A 22,815-nucleotide genomic window follows, 5' to 3' on the forward strand; every position below is an offset into this window, starting at 1 on the left:
GGCAGGCACAGTCCCAGCCCCGGGTGTTGGGGGGGACAGCTATGAAACAAATACACACATGGGTGATTGCAGATGGAAATGTGGCCAGCAGGGAAAAGGGGTGCCAGCTGAGCCACAGGGTCAAGGGAGGCATCCTGAGCTGAGCTCTGAAGGAAGAGAGAGGAGTTTTCTGGGCAGAGGAACCGGCCCATGCAAAAGCCAGGAGGTGGGAAGAAACGGGAAGGCAGAGAAGCAACCAGAGTTGGGAGGGGAAGGGGAGCCAGGTCAAGCAAGATGAGACAGCACAGAGGGTGAGAAGAGTGAGTCGAGCGGAGCCTTGAAGGCCATGGAGACAAGTCTGAGCCTTCTGGACTGCGGGAAACCAGGATGTGCATCTGTTCACAGGTGGAGGCTAACTCCGTGCCTGTGGACTTAGGAACTGTCGTGTGTGAGACGCTGTCTGTACGAGGAGGTAGTCTATGCCTCTCTGTGAGGTTCCTAACCAGACCCCCGGAGCCCCAGCTGGAACAGGAATCACAGGGGCTGGGGGTGGGGAGTGATTGCACAATCACGCTGAGCGCATTTATTTTATTTAACTAATTAGCAGCTTCGCATTCCCCTCACGTGGGGCCGAGCCGCTACGAATTCTAATCCTCTGAGTCAATTAGATTATTCTTCCCTTTGCCTGAGACACTCCTTAAACCCCAAAATCACAACAGAAAGAGTTGCAGGTATATTAACATCTACACAGGTCTCCACCTGCCCAGGCTTCACTGGTGGGTGTCTGGGCAAGAAATGGGGCATTGCCTGTGGAGAGGGTGGGGGGCACGGGTGGAGGGGGGAGCTAGAGCTGTCCTAACCTGGAAGCGGCTTGAATTTCCAGACCCCCGCTGTGAAGGGCCCTGGGCAGACCGCGCAAATGTTGCTTTAAGGGCCCTTGTTCTCTCACATGCCCACCTCTTGTCAGAGTGGCTGCGGGACCCTCCTCCCTGGCCTCCCTGCCTCTGTTCTGCCATCTTCAATGTCCAGCATGGCACCCCCATGCCTGCTGGTGCCCACTCTTTACGCTGTGACTTCTGCTGTGGGACGAGGCTCCTCAGCACATCTGTGTCTCATTGACCTTGGGATACAGAGCTCCCCCACAAACTCTTGAAAAGTGGTGTTAGAATCAATAGAAAAGAGTGAATTTGGAGGTCACTCCCCCCGCCCCCCCGCCCACATACACACTATACCCTTGTGGGCACCTACATTTCTAATGTTTCTAGTGGATTTACTAGTCTCCTGCCAGGCTGACCTGGTGCCCCATGTACCAATCCAGCCGGGCCCCCATGGTCACACATGTCCCTAGGCCTGTCCCCATCCTCAGCATGCTTTTCTCTTTCCCTTCCTTTCTCAGTCCTGCGTGCCTCTTCCAGGCCTGGCTGGGGACGTCCCTTCTCCACAAAAGCTGTCACTCCCTGAGGCCCCTGGGTCCCCAGATGAGGCCCCAGCAGAGTCTGGAGACAAGGAGTTCAAGCCCCGAAGACGGGCAGCTCAACCACGTCATGACCACCAGCAAATCTTTGACCCCTCTAAGCCTCAGTTATCCTACCTGGAAAATGGGCAAATGCTCGGCCATTCCCTACGGAGTTGTAGCACTGATAGAATGAGTCCATGCATAAGAAGGCACGGCCAGTCTTGAAATCTTTCGGCTGTAGTTCCCCCTGCCCCACCTCACCCCTGGGAACCAGGCTGACCCAAGTGACCATGACATGCCATCACAGACAGTCATGATGGGCTGAAAAAAGCCAGCTTAGTCTCATTAGACCCTGTTGGTTCCCCAAATAAAAAAATGCTGCTGAGACAGACACAAAGTATCCAGGATGCACACAGCCTTGGCCCCGACAGGAGAGAATGCATCTTCTCTCCCCGTCATTTTTTGTGCCTGTCATTCAATGAACTTGAAAGATCTGCGTCTTTTAAAAAACAGAACGAGGCCATTTTTTCCCCCTTTCTTTTTTTTCTTCTTCTCCATCTTCAAGCCCAAGCTCCCAGCTGAACTGGACCCTTTCTTTCTTTCTTTCTTTCTTTCTTTCTTTCTTTCTTTCTTTCTTTCTTTCTTTTTTAAATTACAGCTGTGTCCTCTATTAGAGCCCTTGCAAGAAGTCATTACCAAAACTCACACTTATTTTGGTGGCGTCCTTCCCTGTGTCTTCCTGCTGAGATGCTTTTAGCTGTGGGGAGGGAGCGGGAGGGGTGGAGAGAGCAGAGACAAGGCATTAGCATCATGGGGCAGGAGCAGGGGACAATAGCTAAGATTGTACCTACAGGGCAAGTGACACTCTAGGCTCTGGAGCCGGGCATCCCTCAGCTCTTTGCTGCCTCGGGGTGGGGGTGAGTCAGAGCCAAGGAAGATAAAGAGGGGGTCTGTTAAACCGTGCTGTGCATTTAGATATGTGGGGATTTGGGGATCTGAGGGGTGGGTCAGCCTGCCTGGTATGGTCTGTTGGAATATCTGTCTCTCCACTTGTGTCTCTGTCTGTGGATGTGTTTGCATTTTCAGGTGTATCACACCCCGGGTCGTGTGTTTGTGGCAGATCCTGTCAGAGTCCTGCCCACATACTATTCCCTGCAGGCTGACCCCAGATGCGTCCAATCGCAAATACCTGCAAATCTGTGGCCAGGAGCTTCCTCTGACCCCCCACCCCCACCCCCACCCCACCCCTGCACCGAGACCTCTGAGCCCTGTGAGGCAGGCTGGAAGTGTTGAAGAGTTGACACAGAGTTCAATACGTATTTGTGAACATGTTAGAGGCTATTTCACGAACACGCGAGAATGTGCGCGCACGCTCGTGTGTGCGCATGCAGGTCCGTAAACATTTACGTGTTCGTATGTCGAATGGGTGGGCAGATAGGCACGTGTTGTATGTTATTTGCCTTGACCCAGCCGTAAGAATGGAAGCGTCTTAGGTTGCGTTCCCCCAGAAGCAGACCTTGAGACAAAGATTCAAGGGCAGTAAGCCCACCTGGGAGGGGATCCCAGAGAACCTGGATCGGTAGGGGAGTGGGTGGGTGAGACCACAAAAGGGAGGAAGTCAGTAGCGCGCCCCCGGCACCCCTGTGGGCAGCCGGAACCCACTCTCGCTGGGCACCTCAGGGACAGAACGCGGGGCTCTGCGGTTACCCCAGCTGCGGGCCAGGTTGCTGGGGGATGCGTCCTCCGGCTCCGTCAGTCATCGCTGGACTGCCTCGCTGGCCGGCAGCCTCTGTCGCCCAGAGAAAGCTCTCAGGCAGAGTTGGCGGGCTGGTGGCAGGTGCGTGCAAGGGCACCCACAGCGTCTGCTCCGGTGAGTGCGTGCGCGGGGACCGGGTTGCCCGCCTTGCCCTGTAACCTCTGGCCTCAGTTTCCCCGCCTGTACACTGAAGGGAGGGGCCCTGCTCTTTGGAGGGGCCTTCTTGCGGCGGCCTCCCCCGTGCTCAGCCTCGGTGTGCCTCCTGCTCTACCCCCCGGGGCCAGGGTTCGCCCAGCCTAGCTCAGGTGTCACCCCAGGGGCGGTACCTGGTTCGAGGCCCACGCCTGCTTGTCGGTCCAGTCCCTGTGGCTCCGCACGTACCACCACTGGATCTCCAGCGAGTAGGAGGGGGAGCCACTGCCGCGGAAGGAGCAGGCCATCTCCACGTCCTCGCCCGTCCGTGCAGTCATGTCGTGCGGCGTCTCTGTGAACAGGGCTGTGTGGAGAAAGTGGGGAGGGGTGGCTGGGGCTCTGGAAAGAGCAGGGCCAGCGAGCACAGGGCTGGTGGGTCGGGGAGAGGTGGCAAGACTGGGAGCAGACGGGCGGCGAGCGCGAACGGCCTGGCTTCACGTGGGGCCCCTGGAGGAGCTCGCTGAGGCTGGGCAAGGGGTGTGCAATAGCAGCTGGCAGGACGCAGGGATGAAGGGGCCGGTCCAGGGCCCCAAATGCCCCACACCCGCTGGGTCTCTATCCCGGAGTCCGTGGAGGTCACGGGACGCCCACCCAGGTGAGGGATCAGAGAAGGGCCGGGTTAGAAGACATGAGCAAGGAGGCCTGGGAGGAAGCTGCCGTTTTTGTTAATTCTTCCAGAGTTTTCTAGTCACCCCCGCCAGTCTCCCTCCCGGGTTATTCGCAACCCCAGCACCACGGGCTTGTAAAACCAAGTCAGACCTAGCCAAACCCCTGCTTAGAACCCACCTGGCTCCCCACCGCACTAAGATAGAACCCACCAGGGTGGGGTTTAGGGCTCGCTCCCCCGCCCCCTCGGTCTCCTCTCTGTCCTCTGAGCGTGCCTCACTCTCCCCTCACTTCTGCCCTGACTGTACCCAATGCCTGGAATGCTCTATCCTTGGTCTCTCTGCCCAACTGGCTCCTTCAAGTCGCTCAAAGCTCAAACTTGGTCCCTTCAGAGCGGCCTTCCTTGACCACCCGGGGTAGGATCCCACCTCACCCCAACCTCCTGCCCACGCGGTCACAGTCACATATGTGTCCACGGCAGGCACTGCGTGCCGAGCTCCTGGACAACAGGGATGTGGAGCCCCCACCGGTTACGCCGCTCCCAGCACCTAGCGGGCGCTCTGCGCGTCCTGAATGGGTTGGACGTTTTCCATCCTCTGACGGCCCCCAGGGTGCGGTGGGAGCCGCACCTGCCTCCTGTCCCTCCCAAGGCCCAGCTCCCCGTGAAAATCCCAGGGCAGGCAGCTCTCCTGACCCAGCAGGAGCCCTGCCCCCCCGCCACCCCCACCACGCCGCGAGGTAAACGAGAAAACAAATGCCCATTTAATGTGGCCCGTGCCCCTCCCCACCATATGTTCTGTCTCTCCTCTCTCCAAACGAATACTGTCCTGAGATGTAATTAGGATTCTTTCCTCTTCTCAGGAGAGATCATCTCGCCCTGGAAAGACGCCTGGCAACAAGCAGGTCACCCGGGGAATGTGTGTCCGTCAGTCCTCCCACCTGGTGCCCACCTGGCTGCTGCAGCCTGCCGGGTACGCCCCTCCCCGGAGGCGATGTGCCACCACCCAGTGGTCCCTCCTGTATGTCCCCTTCCCTGTGCGGCTTGGGGCAGGAGGAAGAGGGCGCCCTGGGCTGGGAGGTGGGGGTCCTGCTCTGGGGCCACGTGCCTCCTGCCCCTCCCCAAGATGCCAAGGGCTTTGGGAGCATCAGGACTGACAAACACCTCCGCCAGGAAGCCCCTGCCTTGTCTGCCCTCCACGCAGGGTGTCCATGTGGAGCTCGACTCCAGGACCTGGGCTCAGACAAAGTCTTCAAGGTCCCTGATCCCCAAGGTCAAAGGTTTGTGAGATGCTTCCTGGAGGTTTCCACATTCTGTAAAGTTTGGGAGGGACTGGACGCTGTTCCATAAACAAAGCCTGTTTAATAAGAATGAGTGTTCGGGGAGGCGCCTGGGTGGCTCACTCGGCTAAGCGTCTGACTCTTGATTTTGTCTCAGGTCTTGAGCTCACGGTTCGTGGGTTCGAGCCCCGCGGGAGGCTCTGCGCTGTCAGCTCAGAGCCTGGAGCCCCACTTCAGATTCTGTGTCTCCCTCTCTTTCCCTGCCCCTCCCCTGCTTGTGCTCTCTCAAAAATAAAACATTAAAAAATTTTTTTAAAATAAACTTAAAAAATATATATATTAAAAAAAAAAGAATGAGTATTTCAATTACTGTGCACGTGCCCAGTGAGGTGTGAGGTGTCTTCACGTGCATTGGGACTGTCCTTATTCCCACGGGGCAGGAGACAAAACCAGGCTCGGCCCCTGCGGCCACCCCATCCTCGCCGACAATTATTTTCAACTTGTCAGCCACGGTTATTTTGGCAAAACACAAACCGATCCCGGTTCGTTCTTTCCTCAAAACTTTTCCACGGTGTCTCCTCACTGAGGGCAAGAGCCGCAGCCTTCACCGTGAAAGACCAGGCCTTCCGTGTTTGGGCCCGTCCCCTCGGGTGCCAGCTTCTGCTTGGCCCCTGCTCATTCTGTTCCTGGGACCATGGCCTCCTTGCTGCTCTCTGAACATTCCAGTTGAGATCCTACCTCAGGACCTTTGCATTTGGTATTCCCTCTGCCTGTAGACTCCCACAGAGCTCCCAAGCTCCTCTGCTCCAGGACTCTGCTCTCCTCAACCCTGACCACCTCATTTAAATTGCGTCTCCCGCCCCAACCCCGTGCTTCAAATCACTCCTCCTTCCAACACATGATCGGTGCCTTCTGACAGACTTTCCGCAGTGAAGAAAATGTGCTATAGCCGAGCTAACCCAGAAACCACCAGCACTTGAAATGTGGCTAGTGCGAACGAGGAACTGAATTTTACATTTTATTTCATTTTAACTCATTTAAATTTAAACGTAAATAGCCACTTGTGGGTAATGGCTACTGTATTGGACAGCCCAGCTAATAAACTTATTTTATGTTTATTGTCTGCTTTCCCTGGTGGTGAGCACTGTGCCTGTCTCGTCCACAGATATATGGAGTCCCAGTTCCTAGAACAGTGCCTGGCACATAGTAGGTGCTCAATAAATACTTTTAAAAAAATGCTTATTTAGGGGCGCCTGGGTGGCTCAGTCGGTTAAGCGGCCGACTTCGGCTCAGGTCATGATTTCGCGGTCCGTGAGTTCGAGCCCCGCGTCGGGCTCTGTGCTGACAGCTCAGAGCCTGGAGCCTGCTTCAGATTCTGTGTCTCCCTCTCTCTGACCCTCCCCCGTTCATGCGTTGTCTCTCTCTGTCTCAAAAATAAACGTTAAAAAAATATTAAAAATGCTTATTTATTTTTTGGATGGGGGGAGGGGCAGAGAGAGACACACACACAGAATCCAAGGCAGGCTCCAGGCTCTGAGCTGTCCGCACAGAGCCTGATGTAGGGCTCGAACCCATGAACCACGAGATCATGACCTGAGCTGAAGTCAGATGCCTAACTGACTGAGCCACTCAGGTGCCCCTCAGTACATACTTCTTGAGTGAATGCAAGACTGGGTAATGGCGGAGCAGGGTCCAGAGCCAAGCGGTCCCCATCCTGAGAATCCTGGGCCAGGCCCAGCCCTCCTCACCTCCCCTGATGACAACCTGCCAGTTCAAGCAGGACTGAAGGGGGCCATCGTGGCCCTGAGCCGTGAGGAGGGGCTGAGAGGTAACCTCGGGGAGCCCCTGGCCCCTTGTCCTGGGACAGCTGGAGTTTGCCTTGACCCACACCCAGTATTCTTTGCAAGCTGGGAAGAAGGAGGGGTGGATCCAAAGCAGCCAGCAGTGGGACCCGGCTGCCTAAGAGACAGTGAGAGGACACAGCTGTGACCTCCTGCAGGTGCCACTGCTGAGCCACAGGAAGCAGACGTACTGGCCCCCTTCCCTCCTGCACATGGGGAAACACAGCTGCTAGGATCACAGACTAGGAAGGGCAGAGCCAGCCTCGAACCCCGGCCTGTGGGACTCCGCCACCACGCTTCTCCTCCGCCTAGACGTGCGTGAGCGCAGGAAGCACGTCTGGTCGACCGAGGAGAGATGGTTCGTGGGGGTCTCATTGGCAGGAAGGGCGGAGATGGGCTCTCCTTGGGCGGGGACTCCATTGGGGGGGCAGACTTCCATCCACGCTGGCTCAGCCTCCCCTGCCCACAGGCCCCGCCCACCCCCCCAGACTGACTGAAAGCCCAATCCCAGCCCAGTAGCTCTTTGTACTGATCCAGGAAGCAAGGCTCAGAGAGAGTGGTGTCTGGCCTGGGGTTACACAGCAGCCAGGGGACAGGAAGGTCAGGCCCTGAGTCCTTGACCAGGCCCCCTCGCCCCCAAATAGTCTTGGGGGAAGACCCCGCCGCGCAGCCACCGGTCCCCTCCGCCATCCCAGTAATGGTCCTCTAGAGGGCGCTGTCCAGCAGAAACAGCGCATGCCCTGCTGCTGAGACAGGTACAGAATTTTTAATTTTCTAGGAGCCACATTTGAAAAGTTAAAAAAAAAATTTTTTTTGTTAACAGATGAAATTAATTTTAATCATGTATTTTATTTAACCCAAGATAGCAAAAAACTTATTTCAACATGTCATAGAAATTATTAATCTTTTACATTCCTTCTTGTGCTAAGTCTTGGCAATCCAGCATGTACTTTACATGATTACATCTCAATTTAGACGAGCCACATTCCCGGTGCTCAGCTGTCACGTGTGTGGGATGTCCTGGCAGGTGGTCACCCAGTGGAGCCTGGATTGGAACCCAGGCCTGATTTCCAAGGCCATGTTCTTCCCAGAGTATGGAAATTCTCTTTGGTTGCAGAGGTCTTTCTTAAAAAGTAACAGTCTAGGGGCACCTGGGTGGCTCAGTCCGTTAAGCATCTGACTCTTGATTTCGGCTCAGGTCATGATCTCACGACTCATGAGGCAGAGCCCCACGTTGGGCTTTAAACTGACAGTGCGGAGCCTGCTTGGGATTCTCTCTCTCCCTCTCTCTCTGCCCCTCCCCTGCTTGTTCTCTCTCTCTCTCAAAAAAAAAAAATAATAATAATTAATTAAACTTAAAAAAAAAAAAGTAGTCTAAAATGGGTTCTGCGGGACAGGCTGGGGAGGCATTTCAGCCAGCCTGAGGCAATCAGGGCAATCTTCCCAGAGGAGGTGTTATGCTCCCTATCCACCCCCCACCCTCCGCATCCACAGGTGGGGCAGGTGGTCCTGAGCCAGGAGTGGGGATGGGCTTTGGGTGGAAGGACGGATAGAAATCTGGCTCCCAGAACTCATAGAACCAGGTGAGTCATCTGTGGGTGCAGCCACCACCTCCTCCCCCATAGTGACTCTGGTCCCAGGGTCTCTCCGACCCCTCAGTCCCTTCCAGGACCTGTCTTCAGGTTTGGCTCCAACCTCAGTGGTGAAGGGGGCAATGTGTCTGCCAGACAAGTGGGGAAACCAAGGTTCTGAGCATTTGAGGGCATAATCTGAGTCTCCCTGGTCACGGGCAGCAACACGAAGGTCTGTCCCCAGACCTGCCCCAAGGAGCCCCTGAAGGAGAAGCAACGTGCAGGTGGGTGCCCGGAATGCAGAACCGGAACCAGGGATGGAGAACTGAGCCTGTTTCTGCCAACAGACTGGCTGTGGGACCTGGGGAACATCTCTCCCCTTCTCCGAGCCTCGGTTTGCTCCTTTGTGCCACGGGGGTCAGTCCTGGGGTCTGAGAACCCCACCAGCTCAGACAATCTGAGGGAGAAGGTGCCCTGGGCATTGGGAAGGGGAGGGGTCACTTCCACTTGGGGGAGGAGGCATGTGGCAGCCAGGCCGGAAGATGGGTGGATCCTGACAAGCAGAGGCGGGGGGGGGGGGGGGGGGGGGCGGGGCGGGGAAAGGAATGGTGTGGGCCAAGGCAAGGAAGAGAAGAAAGAAATCCAGGGAGCTTTGTTGTTTTTTAAAAAGAATCCATATGATTTTTAAGCATCTACTCATGCCTAGCACTAGGCAGGCACTATCTCTAATACTCTCTCCTCTGCTCACCCCCATTTGACAGATGAGGAAAGTGAGGCTCAAAAAGGGGCCAGGACTTGCCCACGGTTCACACACAGCTGGGTGTTGAACCTGGGTCTGACCAGCAGTTGTGACTAAGACCCAGGGGCCCACCCGCCCCCATCAGGGTTTGGTTTGAACGAATCAGGAAAAGTTCAGCCACCAGGTTCCCTACTTCTGTATCCCACTTGGACACTTCCAGAGACGGGGAGCCCAGCTCCTCATACCCCCACTGCAGGTGGGCAGCTCTAATTGGCATAAGGTTCTTGCTTCCTAACCTGACTCCGTGAGAGAGGATACCGCGTGACGACAATGCGGTAACAACGTCTAAGACACAGGGCACTTGCGTTGGGCCAGGCACGGTGCCATACTCATCTCGGACATTTGCTCGTGCTCCTGCCATGCTGCCGTGGGGGAGTGTGATGCTTGTCATCCCCATAGTGCAGGTGGGGAACCTGCGGCCCGGAGAGGTCAAGGACTTGCCCAAAGCCACAAAGTGTGAACATTTGAACCCAGTTCTAGAGCACTCGAGAGCGGAGCCCGTAACTTCTCGACCTTTCTCCTGCAGCCCCTCTTCCTAGTCCTCTCCCCCACCTCCAGGCACCCAGACCCCCTCTCGCCAGCTAGCACGCCTGCTGAGTTTGGGACAGAAAATCCATTTCTCCTCTCTGACTTCCTCCTGTCCTGAGCCCTCCCTCCCTGCTCAGGTAACTCCTCATGGCCAGTCCCCGGGGAGGCTGGAATAATTATAGATTTTTGAGAGGCTGCAATGGTGCTCTCCTGCCCCAGGGCCTGAGCAGGGCTGGGCTTGCTGGGCAGACAATTACAACGGGTGTCCACAAATTAGGATTCTGCAGGAGAAGGAGAAAGGGGCTTGATTGAATGCAACCTCTTCTTCCTTTCTGCTTTTAATTGGGGGAGCAATACAGTCATTAACCCTCAGCCCGCTTATCAGGGCATCGTCTGCAGGAAACAGCTCTGTGGCCCTGGCCTGGATCAGTGCGTTTGGTTTCCGGTAAAGGCAGAGGATCACCTGGAAGATCTTGTCTGCCCTTCAAGACCAGGGGCTGACCTCCTTCCTAACCTTCCAGGCCCTGGTTCAACACATCTAGGGCTTGGCCTGCAGGCCTGGGTTTGAATCCTGTTCCTTCTACTACCCAGCTGTGTGACCGGGGTAAGCCCCTTTACCTCTCTGAACCCCGGTTCTCTTTTTTAATTAAAAAAAAATTTGTTTAACATTTATTTATTATTGAGAAACAGAGAGAGACAGAGCATGAGCAGGGGAGGGGCCGAGAGAGAGGGAGACGCAGAATCTGAAACAGGCTCCAGGCTCTGAGCTGTCAGCACAGCGTCCGACGCGGGGCTCGAACTCACGAACCAAACCGTGAGACCATGACCTGAGCCGAAGTCGACGCTCGACCGGCTGAGCCGCCCAGGCGCCCCTGAACCTCATTTCGTTATATAAAACGAACAGAGAATGAGAGCGCAGAGGGGAGGACAACACAAGGCAACATGTGCCTCGTGTTTGCCACATAGTAGGTGCTCCACAAACATCACTCCCTTCTCTCACATTCTAGCTCAAAATTCTGTCACCTCTGGGAAGATTTAACAGACGCTCCTTGTATCCTCATTAGATTATGCAGTGAGTGCAGCATCTGTATTTCACTCACATCTGGGCCCCCGTGCAACCTCCTATCCATCAGTCCTGTACCTGGTCCTTCCTCAATTTGCTCCTCACGGCCCCCTACCAGCGACACACAGGCAGGCCTCAGGGGACGTGTTCACCAAAGGCAGCCTCAGCCCACTCCCCACCTCCCTCCATCTCTGAGGCCAGATCCCCCATTCCGGACCCTCTGGCCCCAAATCTCCTCTCTCCTTCTGCACAGGCCTCCTTGCCCTTTTAATCTGCAGATCCCTGGTTTGAGGCTGCCTCCTCCAGGAAGCCTACAGGGACTGGACCCCAGGCCACCCATCAGTCTCTGCCAGAATGAGAGTCCCTTGAGGACCAGTAAAAGGATCAGCTCCGTGTCAGGGGAACCAAGGCAGAAATGGAGCTAGAGGGAGGCAAGGAGGGCAGAACGGAGAGAACCACTGTGGCCCCGAGGGTCCCCGCTCAGCCCATCTCTTGCTACGTCCTGCTGTGTCAGGGCCTGCTCAAAATCCTCCAGTGATGAATGGGTACACAAAATGTCTCTCCATACAACGGAATATTATTCGGCCTTGAAGAGAAGGAAATTCTGACACGGGCTCCAACATGGATGACCCTTGAGGACATGATTTCGCTGAGCGAAATAAGCCAGGAGCCAAAGAACGAACAATGCATGATTCCACTTATATGAGGCACCTAGAGCGGTCAAACTAGAGACAGAAAGCAGAGGGGAGGCTGCCTGGGGCTGGGGGAGAGGAGAATGGGGCGGGGGGAGGCGGTGCTTAGCGTTTTACGGGAGCAGAGTTTCAGCTGGAGAAGACGAGAACGTTCTGGAGATGGATGGCGGGGACTGCTGCCCCCAAATCGGGACGTATTTGTCGCCCCTGAACCGTACACGTAAAAAATGGCTAAAATGGTAAATCCGATGTTGTATAAATTTTATCACAGTTTTTTTTAAAGTCCTCCTGTGGCTTCTGGCCCGCCGCAGCGGTTTTCACACAACGAGGATTTCCCTGGACTTGTGCCCAGAATGCTCCCCACCCCCACGCACGGGACCCCCCCCACCTCGTTCAAACCTTTGCTCCCGTGTCACCTCCTGCGTCTTCCCCACCCTGTCTGTCCCCTTTCCGCGACTTCGCGCTTTCTCCTAACCATTACACTAACATGCCGTCTCTTCCGCGTCTCGTTCGCTGCCCCTCTCCCAACCTGAGTGTAAGCCCTTCAAAGGCTGGAGCCTGGAGCCTGTTTTGTTTACTGTGGGATCCTGGCAGCCGCAATGATACCAGACACACGGTAGGTGTTCAGTGAACGCTGGCTGCTGTCGCGCAAGACATATACGGTGGCTCTGCCAGAAGGCACAGAAAGGATCCCATCCTCCTGGCTCAGGGCCACCCGGGAGCTCCAGGAAACCCTCACACTCGGGGTGCCCAATGGGACACTCAGGGTCGGAGGCAGCTTCTCGGGCTGGGCATCCGAAGTCCGCAGCAGTGGCTCTGCTGAACCCCGGCCGTGGCCCCTCCTGCCTCTCCCTGTCACTTCCATGTGTCCCCCCTGGGCTGGAATCCCAGCTCACAGGTGGCCCTGTGCCTGGAGATGCCCTCCCTGCCCAGGCTGGAGCGGAAGTCCTCTTCGGGGCCCCTGATGGTCTCTGAGTCCTGTCATTGCCCCCACCGCAGCATGTCATGTGACAGATACTAAGGCGTCTGTGTCTCCCCCAGCCTGGGAGCTCCCCCAGCACAGGGCCCCTGCACTGCCCAGCAGGGAGGAGGTGCTGTTAAGCATGTGCTGAAAGGGCGAGTGAATGAATGAATGAATGAATGAAGGTAGAAAGGTCAGACAGAAACCCAGAGGACTTAAGTTTGAAACTGTAAGGAAAAAACCAAAACAAAACAAAGGAGACAGACATCTTTTGTTTATTGGGCACTTACTATGTGCCAGAATGGAGTTTCTGGGGGGGGGGACCGTGCCCACAAGAGCAGGGATAGGGACAGACAAATGGATAATGTGGACACAGCAACCTGGGAGGTCCTAGCTGGGCCCCAGTAGGCCGGGCCCCTCCCCACCCTCCCTCCTTCTGGCCCTCACGACCACCGGCCGCCCAAGCCCGGCTTGGCCCACGCGGGTCCTGCCAAACTGACAGGCAGGCTGGAGGCTCCGTGAGAGGGCCCATCAAGTTGGGATAGGAAGTGCGACCGAGAATGAGACGGGACAATAAATCAAGGCCGGCAAGGCCAGAAAGGGCTGTGGCTGCTTCGCGGGGGGCCCTCTGCACCCTTGCGGCCCGGGGACCAGCACCACAAGCCTGGGATCCAACACGGGATCATCTTTCCGACTGGAGGCCCACAACCCACCAGAAAGCTGATGTGTCTGACCCCACATAATCCCTCGGAGCGGCCCTGCCGGTCAGGGATCATCGGCTCTTTCCTGCAGGTGGGAAAACTGAGGCTCACAGAGGTTTCCAGCAGCTCAGGGACTTTGAGGAGCTGGGATTCAGACTCAGGCTTTAGGAGCCAAGTCCAAACTCTCCCCCTGTCCTCTGCTGGTGCTGGTACGACAATGATGAAGATAGGAAGTCGGGGTGTCCACGTGAGGGCCCCTGGAACTCCCCCCACCACTTACCTCCCTCCATACCTGAGCCTTTTCCTGCAACTTAAGAAACAAAGCTCAGAGAACCTGGGGGCCATCAGGCACCCCTCTAGGTGCCGCCTGTACACAGAAGCCTACTTCATCCTCCCAAGGACTTGATGAGCTGCTACTATTTATTGTCAGCCCCATTTCACAGAGGGAGGTATGAAGATTCAGAGAGGGAGTGTCAGTGCCTGAGGTCACACCGCATGAGGGAACAAAGCCAGACTTCAGTCCCAAGGCTGCCTGCAGAATTTGCCAACCAGAACATGGGTCGTCCGTCACTCAGCATCTTTCCCCTTCTGTCCTAAAAAGTGTGACTCTTTGGGGGTCGTTTCCGGACAGCCTGCTCTGTGCCCAGCTCAGCTGGTGGCCAGGACTGCAAGGGGTGTGTGGCACAGGGTCAGGAAGGCCCGTGGCCACCTTAACTCCCAGCTGGGAGGCCGAACAGGGGAAAGGCTGCGGAGGGAGTGTTTAACGGAGCCCCAGCTCATCTGTGAATCTCACCTTGCTCCCGAAACCAGGAGATGTGACACGTCCATAAGAGGAAAACCCAGATAAACTGGATGGAAAAGCCCCCAGGGTCTGAGAGGGCTGGCTTCGTAGAAGGAGGCCCAGCAGGCGACACCCAGTCTTCTCCTCCCTGGGGGTGGGTGCAGAGCATCTGCTCGGGGATGGGCTCAAGGGAGGAACGCGAGGGTTCTCTGGCAGGCTGAGGGATCCGGGTCGTTTCATCTTGGAGTGGGCAAGCTCTCCCCTTCTCAAGAAGCGGAAGAAGGCATTTTGTACAAAAGCTTAGTGAACCGCAGCGTGCCTTGGCGGGAAGATGGCGACCCGGGCATGCGGTGAGCTCAAGTCCTCCCCGCAAACGGGATGAAAGAGATCAACCTTCATAGACCCCTACGTGTGCCGGGCTTCCCAAGACGCGGCCCACAGTCCACAGGAAGGGCAGACACACAGACAGGTGACTACTGTGTGAACAACAGCTGGGGCTGAGCCTGCATCGCCATGTACCGTTGTTCAGGGTGTGCACCACTCACATAGCCATGGATCGTGGCCCCTCCCCGCCCCAGCCCAGAGATACGCAGAGCACAACTGTATGCAGAAACTTGGGATGCAGGTAATGGTGTGAGGGAAGATAAAGGCAGGCCCACGTCTGCCTGGATTCAGGGGTGGCTTCTAGGTGATGGGGCACACTTGGACTTGAAGGCTGGTTGGAGTTGGCACAGTTAGGAGGAGCTCCGAACAGGAAAGGGCGCACCCGAGGGAGAGTCTCACGAGTCTGACCTCTTGGGGACTACCTTCACCATTTCTGCAGGATCCCTGACGCACCTGCACCATTATTTACTTAATATTTATTTTCAAAGCATCTTTCCCTTTTTACTTAAATAAATTCAGCTTAAAAGGAGACTTTTATTACCGCCATAAACGGAAAATCAGCATCACTTGCCATAAATAGAGGGTAACTGTAAAAATAAACACTATGAGAACCAAACAGCATCTGTAAATTCCAGCCAGGAAGGGAAGGCAGCGGCTTGCTGAAGGCTCCGGGCCTCAGTCTCCATTTTCTTGCATTAACAGGGGAGACCGGCGAGGGTCACGCATTAAATTCAGAGCAGCACCAAGCAGAGATTCTTCTCGATCAGAAGGGCTTGGGACGCAGGGCCTGCTGAGGGCCGGACACAGCGGGCAGCCACCCCCACCACTGTCATGGGCCCTGGTGTCCTCGGCCACTGACCTCCCGCCTTTCATCCCTCGGCCCCACCTCCAGGCCCCGGCTTGCAGAGGCCCCCGGACCTGGAGCCTCTCTGCCACTCGCCTGTCACAACCCTACCGAGCCCACCAGTCCGGCTGACAGGGCAGCTTCCTGGGTGATTCAGCGCCAGGTGCCCTGCGTCTTGCACGCGGTGAGGACTAACACCCGCTTCGGGCCCGAGGAGGCCCGAGGGCCCGCTTGCAGAGTGAGCGAACAAAGAAATGAACGGTGGATGCCCTCACGGTCCCTGCTGCTGCAACCGGGGAAGCCACCTCCCGAGGCATTGATTGCCCTCCCCCCAAATGGGGAAAGAACATTATTTTTGTATGAAAGCAAACATGAATATATTATGGATCAGAATACAGAACCCATGAATTTTGAATGAAATAGACCATCAAAGAAATGGTGCCCTGGTGGGGAGCTGTTTACTCCGCCGCGTGGGGCTGATCCCCTAGTCAAGGGGCCTCTGTCCGATCCAGTCAGAGGCCTCCAATGTCTCTGCACCCTTAGGCCTTGCCCCACACAGGGGATTGTTGACCTGTTGGCAAAAATGGGGAGCGGACCAGGAGGAAGCAGAGGGACTGGGTGGGGGGGGGCAGGGACGCCCAGGATTTACTCGTGAGGATAACAGCTGCACCCCTGGCCTGACTCGCCGTGTGGCTCTAAGTTACCCCACTGGCCTGAGTGCCGTGTGGCTCTAAGTTACCCCACTGGCCTGAGTGCTTGTTCCCACATGTGTCATTTTTTTTTTAAGTTTATTTATTTATTTTAAAAATTTTTTTTAACGTTTTATTTATTTTTGAGACAGAGACAGAGCATGAACGGGGGAGGGGCAGAGAGAGAGGGAGACACAGAATCGGAAACAGGCTCCAGGCTCTGAGCCATCAGCCCAGAGCCGGACGCGGGGCTCGAACTCACGGACCGCGAGATCGTGACCTGAGCTGAAGTCGGACGCTTAACCGACTGAGCCACCCAGGCGCCCCTCACTTGTGTCACTTCTTCAAGGCTTATTTCGAGGACTGATGCAGATGACATGTCCGTGCGGGGGACACAGTAGGGCCTCAATGCCCGCTGTTCCCCGGTGGCAGCCACTCAACTGCTGAGTTTTATACACACACAAGTCCATTCGCTCAGGTGGGCTCCCTGCCCAGCCCCGCTGATGGGGAAGGAGGGCTGCCCTAAATAAAAGTGCAACCAGCTACCATTTTGAGCCCTTACTATGCGCTAAGCGCCTGGTGATGCTGGGCCTCGGTTTGCTCATCTGTAAAATGGGGGTGATTAACACCTATGTCGTAAGGCTGTTGTCAGTGGACGATCTGGCAGAGTAGGGGCTCCAGGGGCGTTTCCTTTGTGCTTAGTTTGTCATCGGAGCAAAATTCAGGTCACAGAATTAACCACTTTAAAATGAACAAGTCGGTGGTACTGAGCGCATTCACGGCGTTGGACAACCACCCCCTGCATCTAGTCCGCAGACGTTTTCATCCCCCTGAAGGGAAACCCCGCACCCAGGAGGCAGTCACGAGCCGTCCCCGTGACCCCTGGCGGTCACCGCTCTATGTTCTGTCTCTGGACTCCCCTATTCTGGATGTTTCATACCAATGCGATAACACCACATACGGTCTTTGGGGACCGGCTTTTTTTCACTCAGCATAATGTTTTCGAGGTTCCTCTACATTGTAGCATATATCCGATTTCATTCCTTTTTATAGAGATGCTTCTTTAATAACGTAAAATGTCTCACCGAATCCCCAAGACAACCTGGGAAGTGGCCACCGTCACTCTCCTCTTCTTATGGGTGAAGAAACTGAGGCACGGACAGAGGGAGGACTTGCACCCCCCTCCCCCGCCAGGCAGCCGTGACCCGGCTGGGCGGGCAGTGCCGGTGCCCGCGGCGGGGGGCAGGGTGCCTCCCAAGGCCAGCGGCGCGGATTGAGAGAGACAGCAGTAGAATTACAAATCTAGGGAGATTTAAGGAGAGTGAAAATATTCTGGCACTTGCAGGATTGGGGAGCAGGTTTCCCCAGAGGAATTCCCGCCTCCTCTTCCCACACATCTGGGCCCCGGGGAGTGAAAGGGTTTGGGAGGGAGGGAGGCAAGCGGGGGGGGGGGGATGTGCGGGGAGCCAGCGACAGGACAGGAACCAGAATGTGGGGGCAGGGACACGAGATGGCAAACAGACATCCTGACGTTTGTGCAGATGCCATTTCCTCCCACCCCCCTCGCCTGGACATCCTGCAAGGCCAGTGGGGTGAGCCCATTGCACAGATGGCTCCTCAGGCTTGCAGAGCTTGAGGGGGGGGGGTCAGGACTTGACCTAAGAGTCTGCCTAAGAGTCTGACCCCAAAGCCCGGGTGTGTGCCCTCCTTGCTGCCTGCCAGGGGCAGAGAGGGGGTGAATGGAGGAAGCAGAGGGAGGCCGCACCAGCCACAGGGATGAGCGGCTGCCCCCGAGCCCAGAAAGGAGCGCCCCTCAAGTCCAGTGAGAGGGAGAAAGACAAGTGAGAGATGGGTGGGGGCAGGGAGCGTGAAGAACAGAGAAGGGGAGAGGGCACTTGAACGCCAGGTGCGGGGACCGACAGCAGGGGAGAAACTGAGGCAGACTCTGGCGGCCACGCCGCCTCCCCAGGAGGTGTGGTCCAACGCAGCCCCCCTTGGGACCTAGTGCTTGCCCCTGCCCCTCCCGCCCCTGCCCAACTGTGTTTGGGAAATCTAGCAGAGCAGCAGAAACCGTGCGAGCTCTGGGGTCAGGCTGACTCACATGTGAACCCCAACTCGGCTTCCTTGTGGTGGGCAAAGCCCTGAGCTTCAGTCTCCTCATCTGTAAAATGGGTATCATGGGCACTCAACAGAATCACACATCCCCGTGAATATCCGGCACCTAGTGGGCTCCATGGAGCTTTATCAGGTTGGTGATGATCGGGCCGCTATTCACGCCGCCTCTCACAGGGTGGCCTTGCTCCGGCTCCTCTTGCCCCAAGACCCCCACTTCCCTTTTCCTCCCCTAGAAGACTAGACTGGCCTGGCCTTCTGAATCGCAAGGACTGTTCTAGAACCAGAGAATCCCTAGCTGACGGGGTTCTGCCCCACCCCAGGGCTTTTGCACTGAGTGCTTTTCCTCTGCCCGGGAGGAGATTCAACAGAAAACAGCAGAGCCAGGATGGGGCTCAGGACTCCCAGCGCCTAACTGGAGTTCAGGGACCGCTGCTGGGGTTTGGGGGACATGAGGAGACCAGCCGGTGAGGCTCAGGGCCCCCTGCCCCAGAGGCCTTCCGTCAGCTGTCAGCCAGCCTGCCCGCCCCCTCCCTCTCGTCTGCCTGCCAGGAGACCATTAGTGCAGGGTTGTTTGGAGCGTTATTTTCACTACCATGCACTCCGGCCGCCGGGCCTCCATTAGGGACCCTTTCCTGGGGCCAATGACAGGCGGCAAACGGCTCCCCAGTGAGCCGGCCATAATTGCTGCCGCCTCTGAGGCCGGAAATAATTTTTTTAAAACCTCACAAAGCAAAACAGACACGCTGCCGTCTGTTCTCACCTTCCCTGCCCTCAGCCAGGAACCAAACCTGAGGGTTGGGAGAAGAGGGGCTTCAGTCAAGACCCCCAGCCCCAAGTCGGCCAGTGAGGCTCAGAGAGCTTGAGTAGGGGGCCGGGACTTGAGCCCAAGAGCATCTGACCCCAAAGCCCGGGCACGTACCATCCCCTACAACCTTATCACGCCAGGCTGGTGGGGGGGGAAAGGTGGGGCTCTGCTCCCTTGCCTTGAACGAGGTGTGGGTCCCCAGCCCACCCACCTCTTAAGCCCGTTTCCTCTTCTGCAAGATGGCGTGTGGACGGGTGCCTGGGGTGCCCGCTGGGATGACCACGGTGAGGCTCTGACAGGTCACGCGCCCCTGTGAGGAGGTACACGAAGCACGGTGGAGGGAGCCGGAGGGTGGGGGGGTGGGGCAGGGGGGGAGCCTGCCAAGCAGATGAAATCACTGGGGGGAAGGTGCTGAGGAGCCTGGGGTGCTCAAGTATTAGAAAGGAAGCCAGTGTGCGCGCGCGCGCACACACACACACACGCACACACACGCGCACGCGTGCACACCCAGTTCCCATCTCCCACGGAGCCCACGTTTCTGTCGCCCCCTGGACGCTGCGGCCCCGGCATCCTACGAGCCTGCGAGTTCGGGCCTAGTCCAGGAAACAGCCTCTCCCCCTCCAGCCTCCAAGTCCTGTTTGAGCCCCCACTTCAGGCACATGGCCGGTCCTACCCCGACGCCAGGCCCCCACCCTCCCCACTCGAAAACCTCCAGCTGGTGGGGGTCAACACCAAGCTCCGCAGCCTGCTTTGCCCAGTACACATGCACAACTCTCCCACTGAAGCCCCTGCCAGACCCAGGACGTCAGGGGAGGTTCCCCTGGCCTCTGGAATCCCCTCAACCCAGCCCTCAGCCCTGGATTCAAGGAGCCTGCCTCCCCCAGGAAGTCTTCCTGACTGCCCCAGGACATGGGGACCACTCTGGTGGGAAACCTTCAGAGACCCCCCCCCAACCCCACCCCCAGGTCACATGGGAGAGCTGCGGTGGAGGAGGAGGACCCACTCTCGGCTCTGCTGAGGGCTTGCCCTGCATCCTGGGGCTGGCCCTGGCTCCTTTCTGGGCCTCAGTTTCCTCCCCAGTGAAATGAAGGCTGCTTCCCCTGGGACCACAGGTGAGCTTTGGGGGCCTCAACGAACCCACCGGCACTAACCAAAAATGGTGTGGCATTTTTCTAAGGAAGTGATCCATTTTTCATCAGATGCTCAAGAGGCTTGTGACCTCCAAGAAAATTAGGAACCACTAGTCTAGACAAGCTCCAGTGTCCCTTGTAACATCACCATTTCATTTCATCCCCTTGTAACATCACCATTCCTTCATTCACTTCAGTCATTCAACTGACATTTCTCAGGTGCCCGCTCTGTGTGGGTATCATCATGCTACCCAGAATACACGCGTGTGTGATCCTAGATGTGACCTGGAGAGGAGTGTGTGCGTGTGGGCGCGTGTGCGTGCGTGCACGTGTGTGCATGTGAAGACAGACAGGGTGAGGTGGGGAGATGGGAAGAGGGAGGGTGATGGATGCAGCAGACACAGGGAAAGGGACAAAGAAAGATGGAGAGAGACTGAAGGACAGAGGGAGAGAGTCCAACCCGGAGAGAGAGATCCAGAGAGAGGGGCAGGCAGAGCACTTGCCACAGATGGCCACTGCCAGCCCCCTAATTGATAGCTCTGAGCAAGGCCCCCCCCCCCCGGCCCCAGCTCCGGCTCTAACCTTCCAGATGCTCCCAGAGCTTCTATGCCTCACGTCCCAAGGGCATCAGCTTGGAGGGGCCGGGGAGGCTGATTCAGAAGCCAAGGCTATGGCACAGAGGGCCCAGCCTGGCCCCCCTAGGCTGGGACGCTAGAGGGACCACCCGGCTCCTTCCCGCCCAGCCACATCTCAACCGCACATGATCAAACACCCAAATGCACGCATTCCAGACACACGCTCAGACAAAGCCACCAGCCCCCTCCCTGCGGAACAGCCAGGCAGGTGCACCCAGGGTCCCACCACCCCCACGGACAGTGCTGGACTCGGATCCACGAGCCTAGGCTCTCAGATCGAGCTTGTTCAGCCAGACCCTGGCCCTTCCGGCATCTTGGCATCCCGGAGAGAATCCGACGAAGCCAGGGTGCCGCTCCGGAACAAAGCAAGTGTCCACACGCCCACCGGGCTTGGCAGCCAGGAGCCGGACAGATCCCCAGCTCTGCAGCCCCATAAGCTGGGCTCAAGCCTGGCTTTGCCATTCAACAGCTGTGTGGCCTCAGGCAGGTCACATCACCCCCTACGCCTCCGTGTCCTGGTCCGTAACATGGGAGCACCCTCCCCATGGGGCGTGTGAGGCTTAAAGGAGGAGGTAAGGGAGATGATCGGCACAGAGGAAAAAACTGGATGAACGCTGCCTGGCGTCTTGGTTCCCAGACCCCCGAAGGCCACTGAGACGAAGCATCACGTGCTAGACGGAGTTCGCACCGCCGTGGACTCCAGCCTCACCTGCTGCCTGGAGGACAAAGGAGAGGGCCTGGAAGGACTCCAGAGGCTTAGAGCTTAGGTAAACTTGCCATCGTTGGGGGTGCCGAGGCCCAGAGAAGGGCAGGGACCTGCCAAGCTACCCAGCAAGGCCGAGTTAGCGGGAGGGTTGGCTAAAAGCTCAGGGTCTACTTCTCCCACCCCCGAACTCTGGCACTTTAACTTTAATGGAGTCACAAAGGAGCCACTGCCCGCACCTCTCAACACAGGAGCCAGCAAAGGCCCTCACCCCTGCCGCGTCCCCTGTGTGGGGCCCGGGCATCCTCAGCCCCGCCCACCTGGGCCCATCTCTAACTCGCTGGGTGACAGACCGTCATTAACCACCCACTGTGTTCTGACTTCTCTTCCGACTTCACCAGTCTGTGCTCCTTTGGGAAATAAAGCAGGGATTCCCTCCAAAACGCCCCCAGCTAATAAATGGTTGGGTCCAGCTTGCATATCTTCTGCGACAGGGAGCTCACAATGGGGTCCCCTCACTGCCCCGGGAGGGAGTGCCTTTTCTGGGCTGAACATCATCGCTGCTTCTCAACTCCTATCACAATTTATACTTCTATGTATGTTTTATAGGTTTAGTTGTCTGAGCTAGAACCTTATCTGTCTCCTTCACTGCTACGTCCCCAGTGGCTAAAGGAGCCTGGTGCATGGCAGGTGCTCGGCTGATCTTTGCTGAATGAATGAGGGACTACGTGAATGGTCAAGCCTCCGATACCCGGCAGCGGCCTCTGTCAGGCCAGAGGTTCCCAATGAGAGCCCCGAGTAGGAGGTGGGAGGAGGCAGCCCGCGGGCCAACAACCCCCAAGTGCAGTCATTCCTACACACAGATCTGCCTGTGTACCACCCTCACTGGCCTGTCTGACTGGTTTCCTATAAACTAACCCACTGTTTTCTCATCTGCCCGTTAGCCTCGTCCTAAGCGATCATATCCGTGAAATCACAGTCTTGATGTGCCGGTTTTATTTTTCCAATCCACATTAAAATCAATGCGAACGATTAAAATGTAAGAGGTTGTGTCCGGGTGCTGCCTAAAACCATCTCTCGGGTAGGACCCAAAGGCTGCGGAGGGCCCGTGAAGAGAGGTTTCAGCTGGGGGTGAGGGAGCTGAGTCCCAGAGACTCCTCTGCTGGCTTCCAGGACGGGGAGGGGGCCCCGTGGCGGGGACGGGGACCTGAAGGAGCGATAGCTCCTCTGGCTCCCCGTCTCCGCCTCCCTTCCCCCGGCGGCAGGTGCCAGAGGGACCTCAGGGTCACCAGCTGGTGGAGGGGTG

General features: G+C 56.9%; 1 protein-coding gene across 3 annotated transcripts in view; it reads right to left on the reverse strand.

The window, feature by feature from the left end:
• Positions 1-22,815, reverse strand: part of VSTM2L (V-set and transmembrane domain containing 2 like) — a 37,810-nt gene that overhangs the window by 9,368 nt on the left and 5,627 nt on the right. For 2 of the 3 annotated variants that reach the window (XM_019826526.3, XM_019826527.3), the window contains exons 2-4: positions 19,253-19,351; positions 3,518-3,687; positions 2,142-2,192 (exon numbers count right to left, since the gene is read on the reverse strand). In XM_019826526.3, coding sequence (XP_019682085.1) covers positions 2,142-2,192; positions 3,518-3,687; positions 19,253-19,351 — 320 coding nt within the window. The remainder of the gene's footprint in view (positions 1-2,141; positions 2,193-3,517; positions 3,688-19,252; positions 19,352-22,815) is intronic. The other variant, XM_003983480.6, reaches the window with a different exon arrangement.

The sequence above is a fragment of the Felis catus genome, chromosome A3 (genome assembly GCF_018350175.1).
Source record: "Felis catus isolate Fca126 chromosome A3, F.catus_Fca126_mat1.0, whole genome shotgun sequence".
NCBI lineage: Eukaryota > Metazoa > Chordata > Mammalia > Carnivora > Felidae > Felis > Felis catus.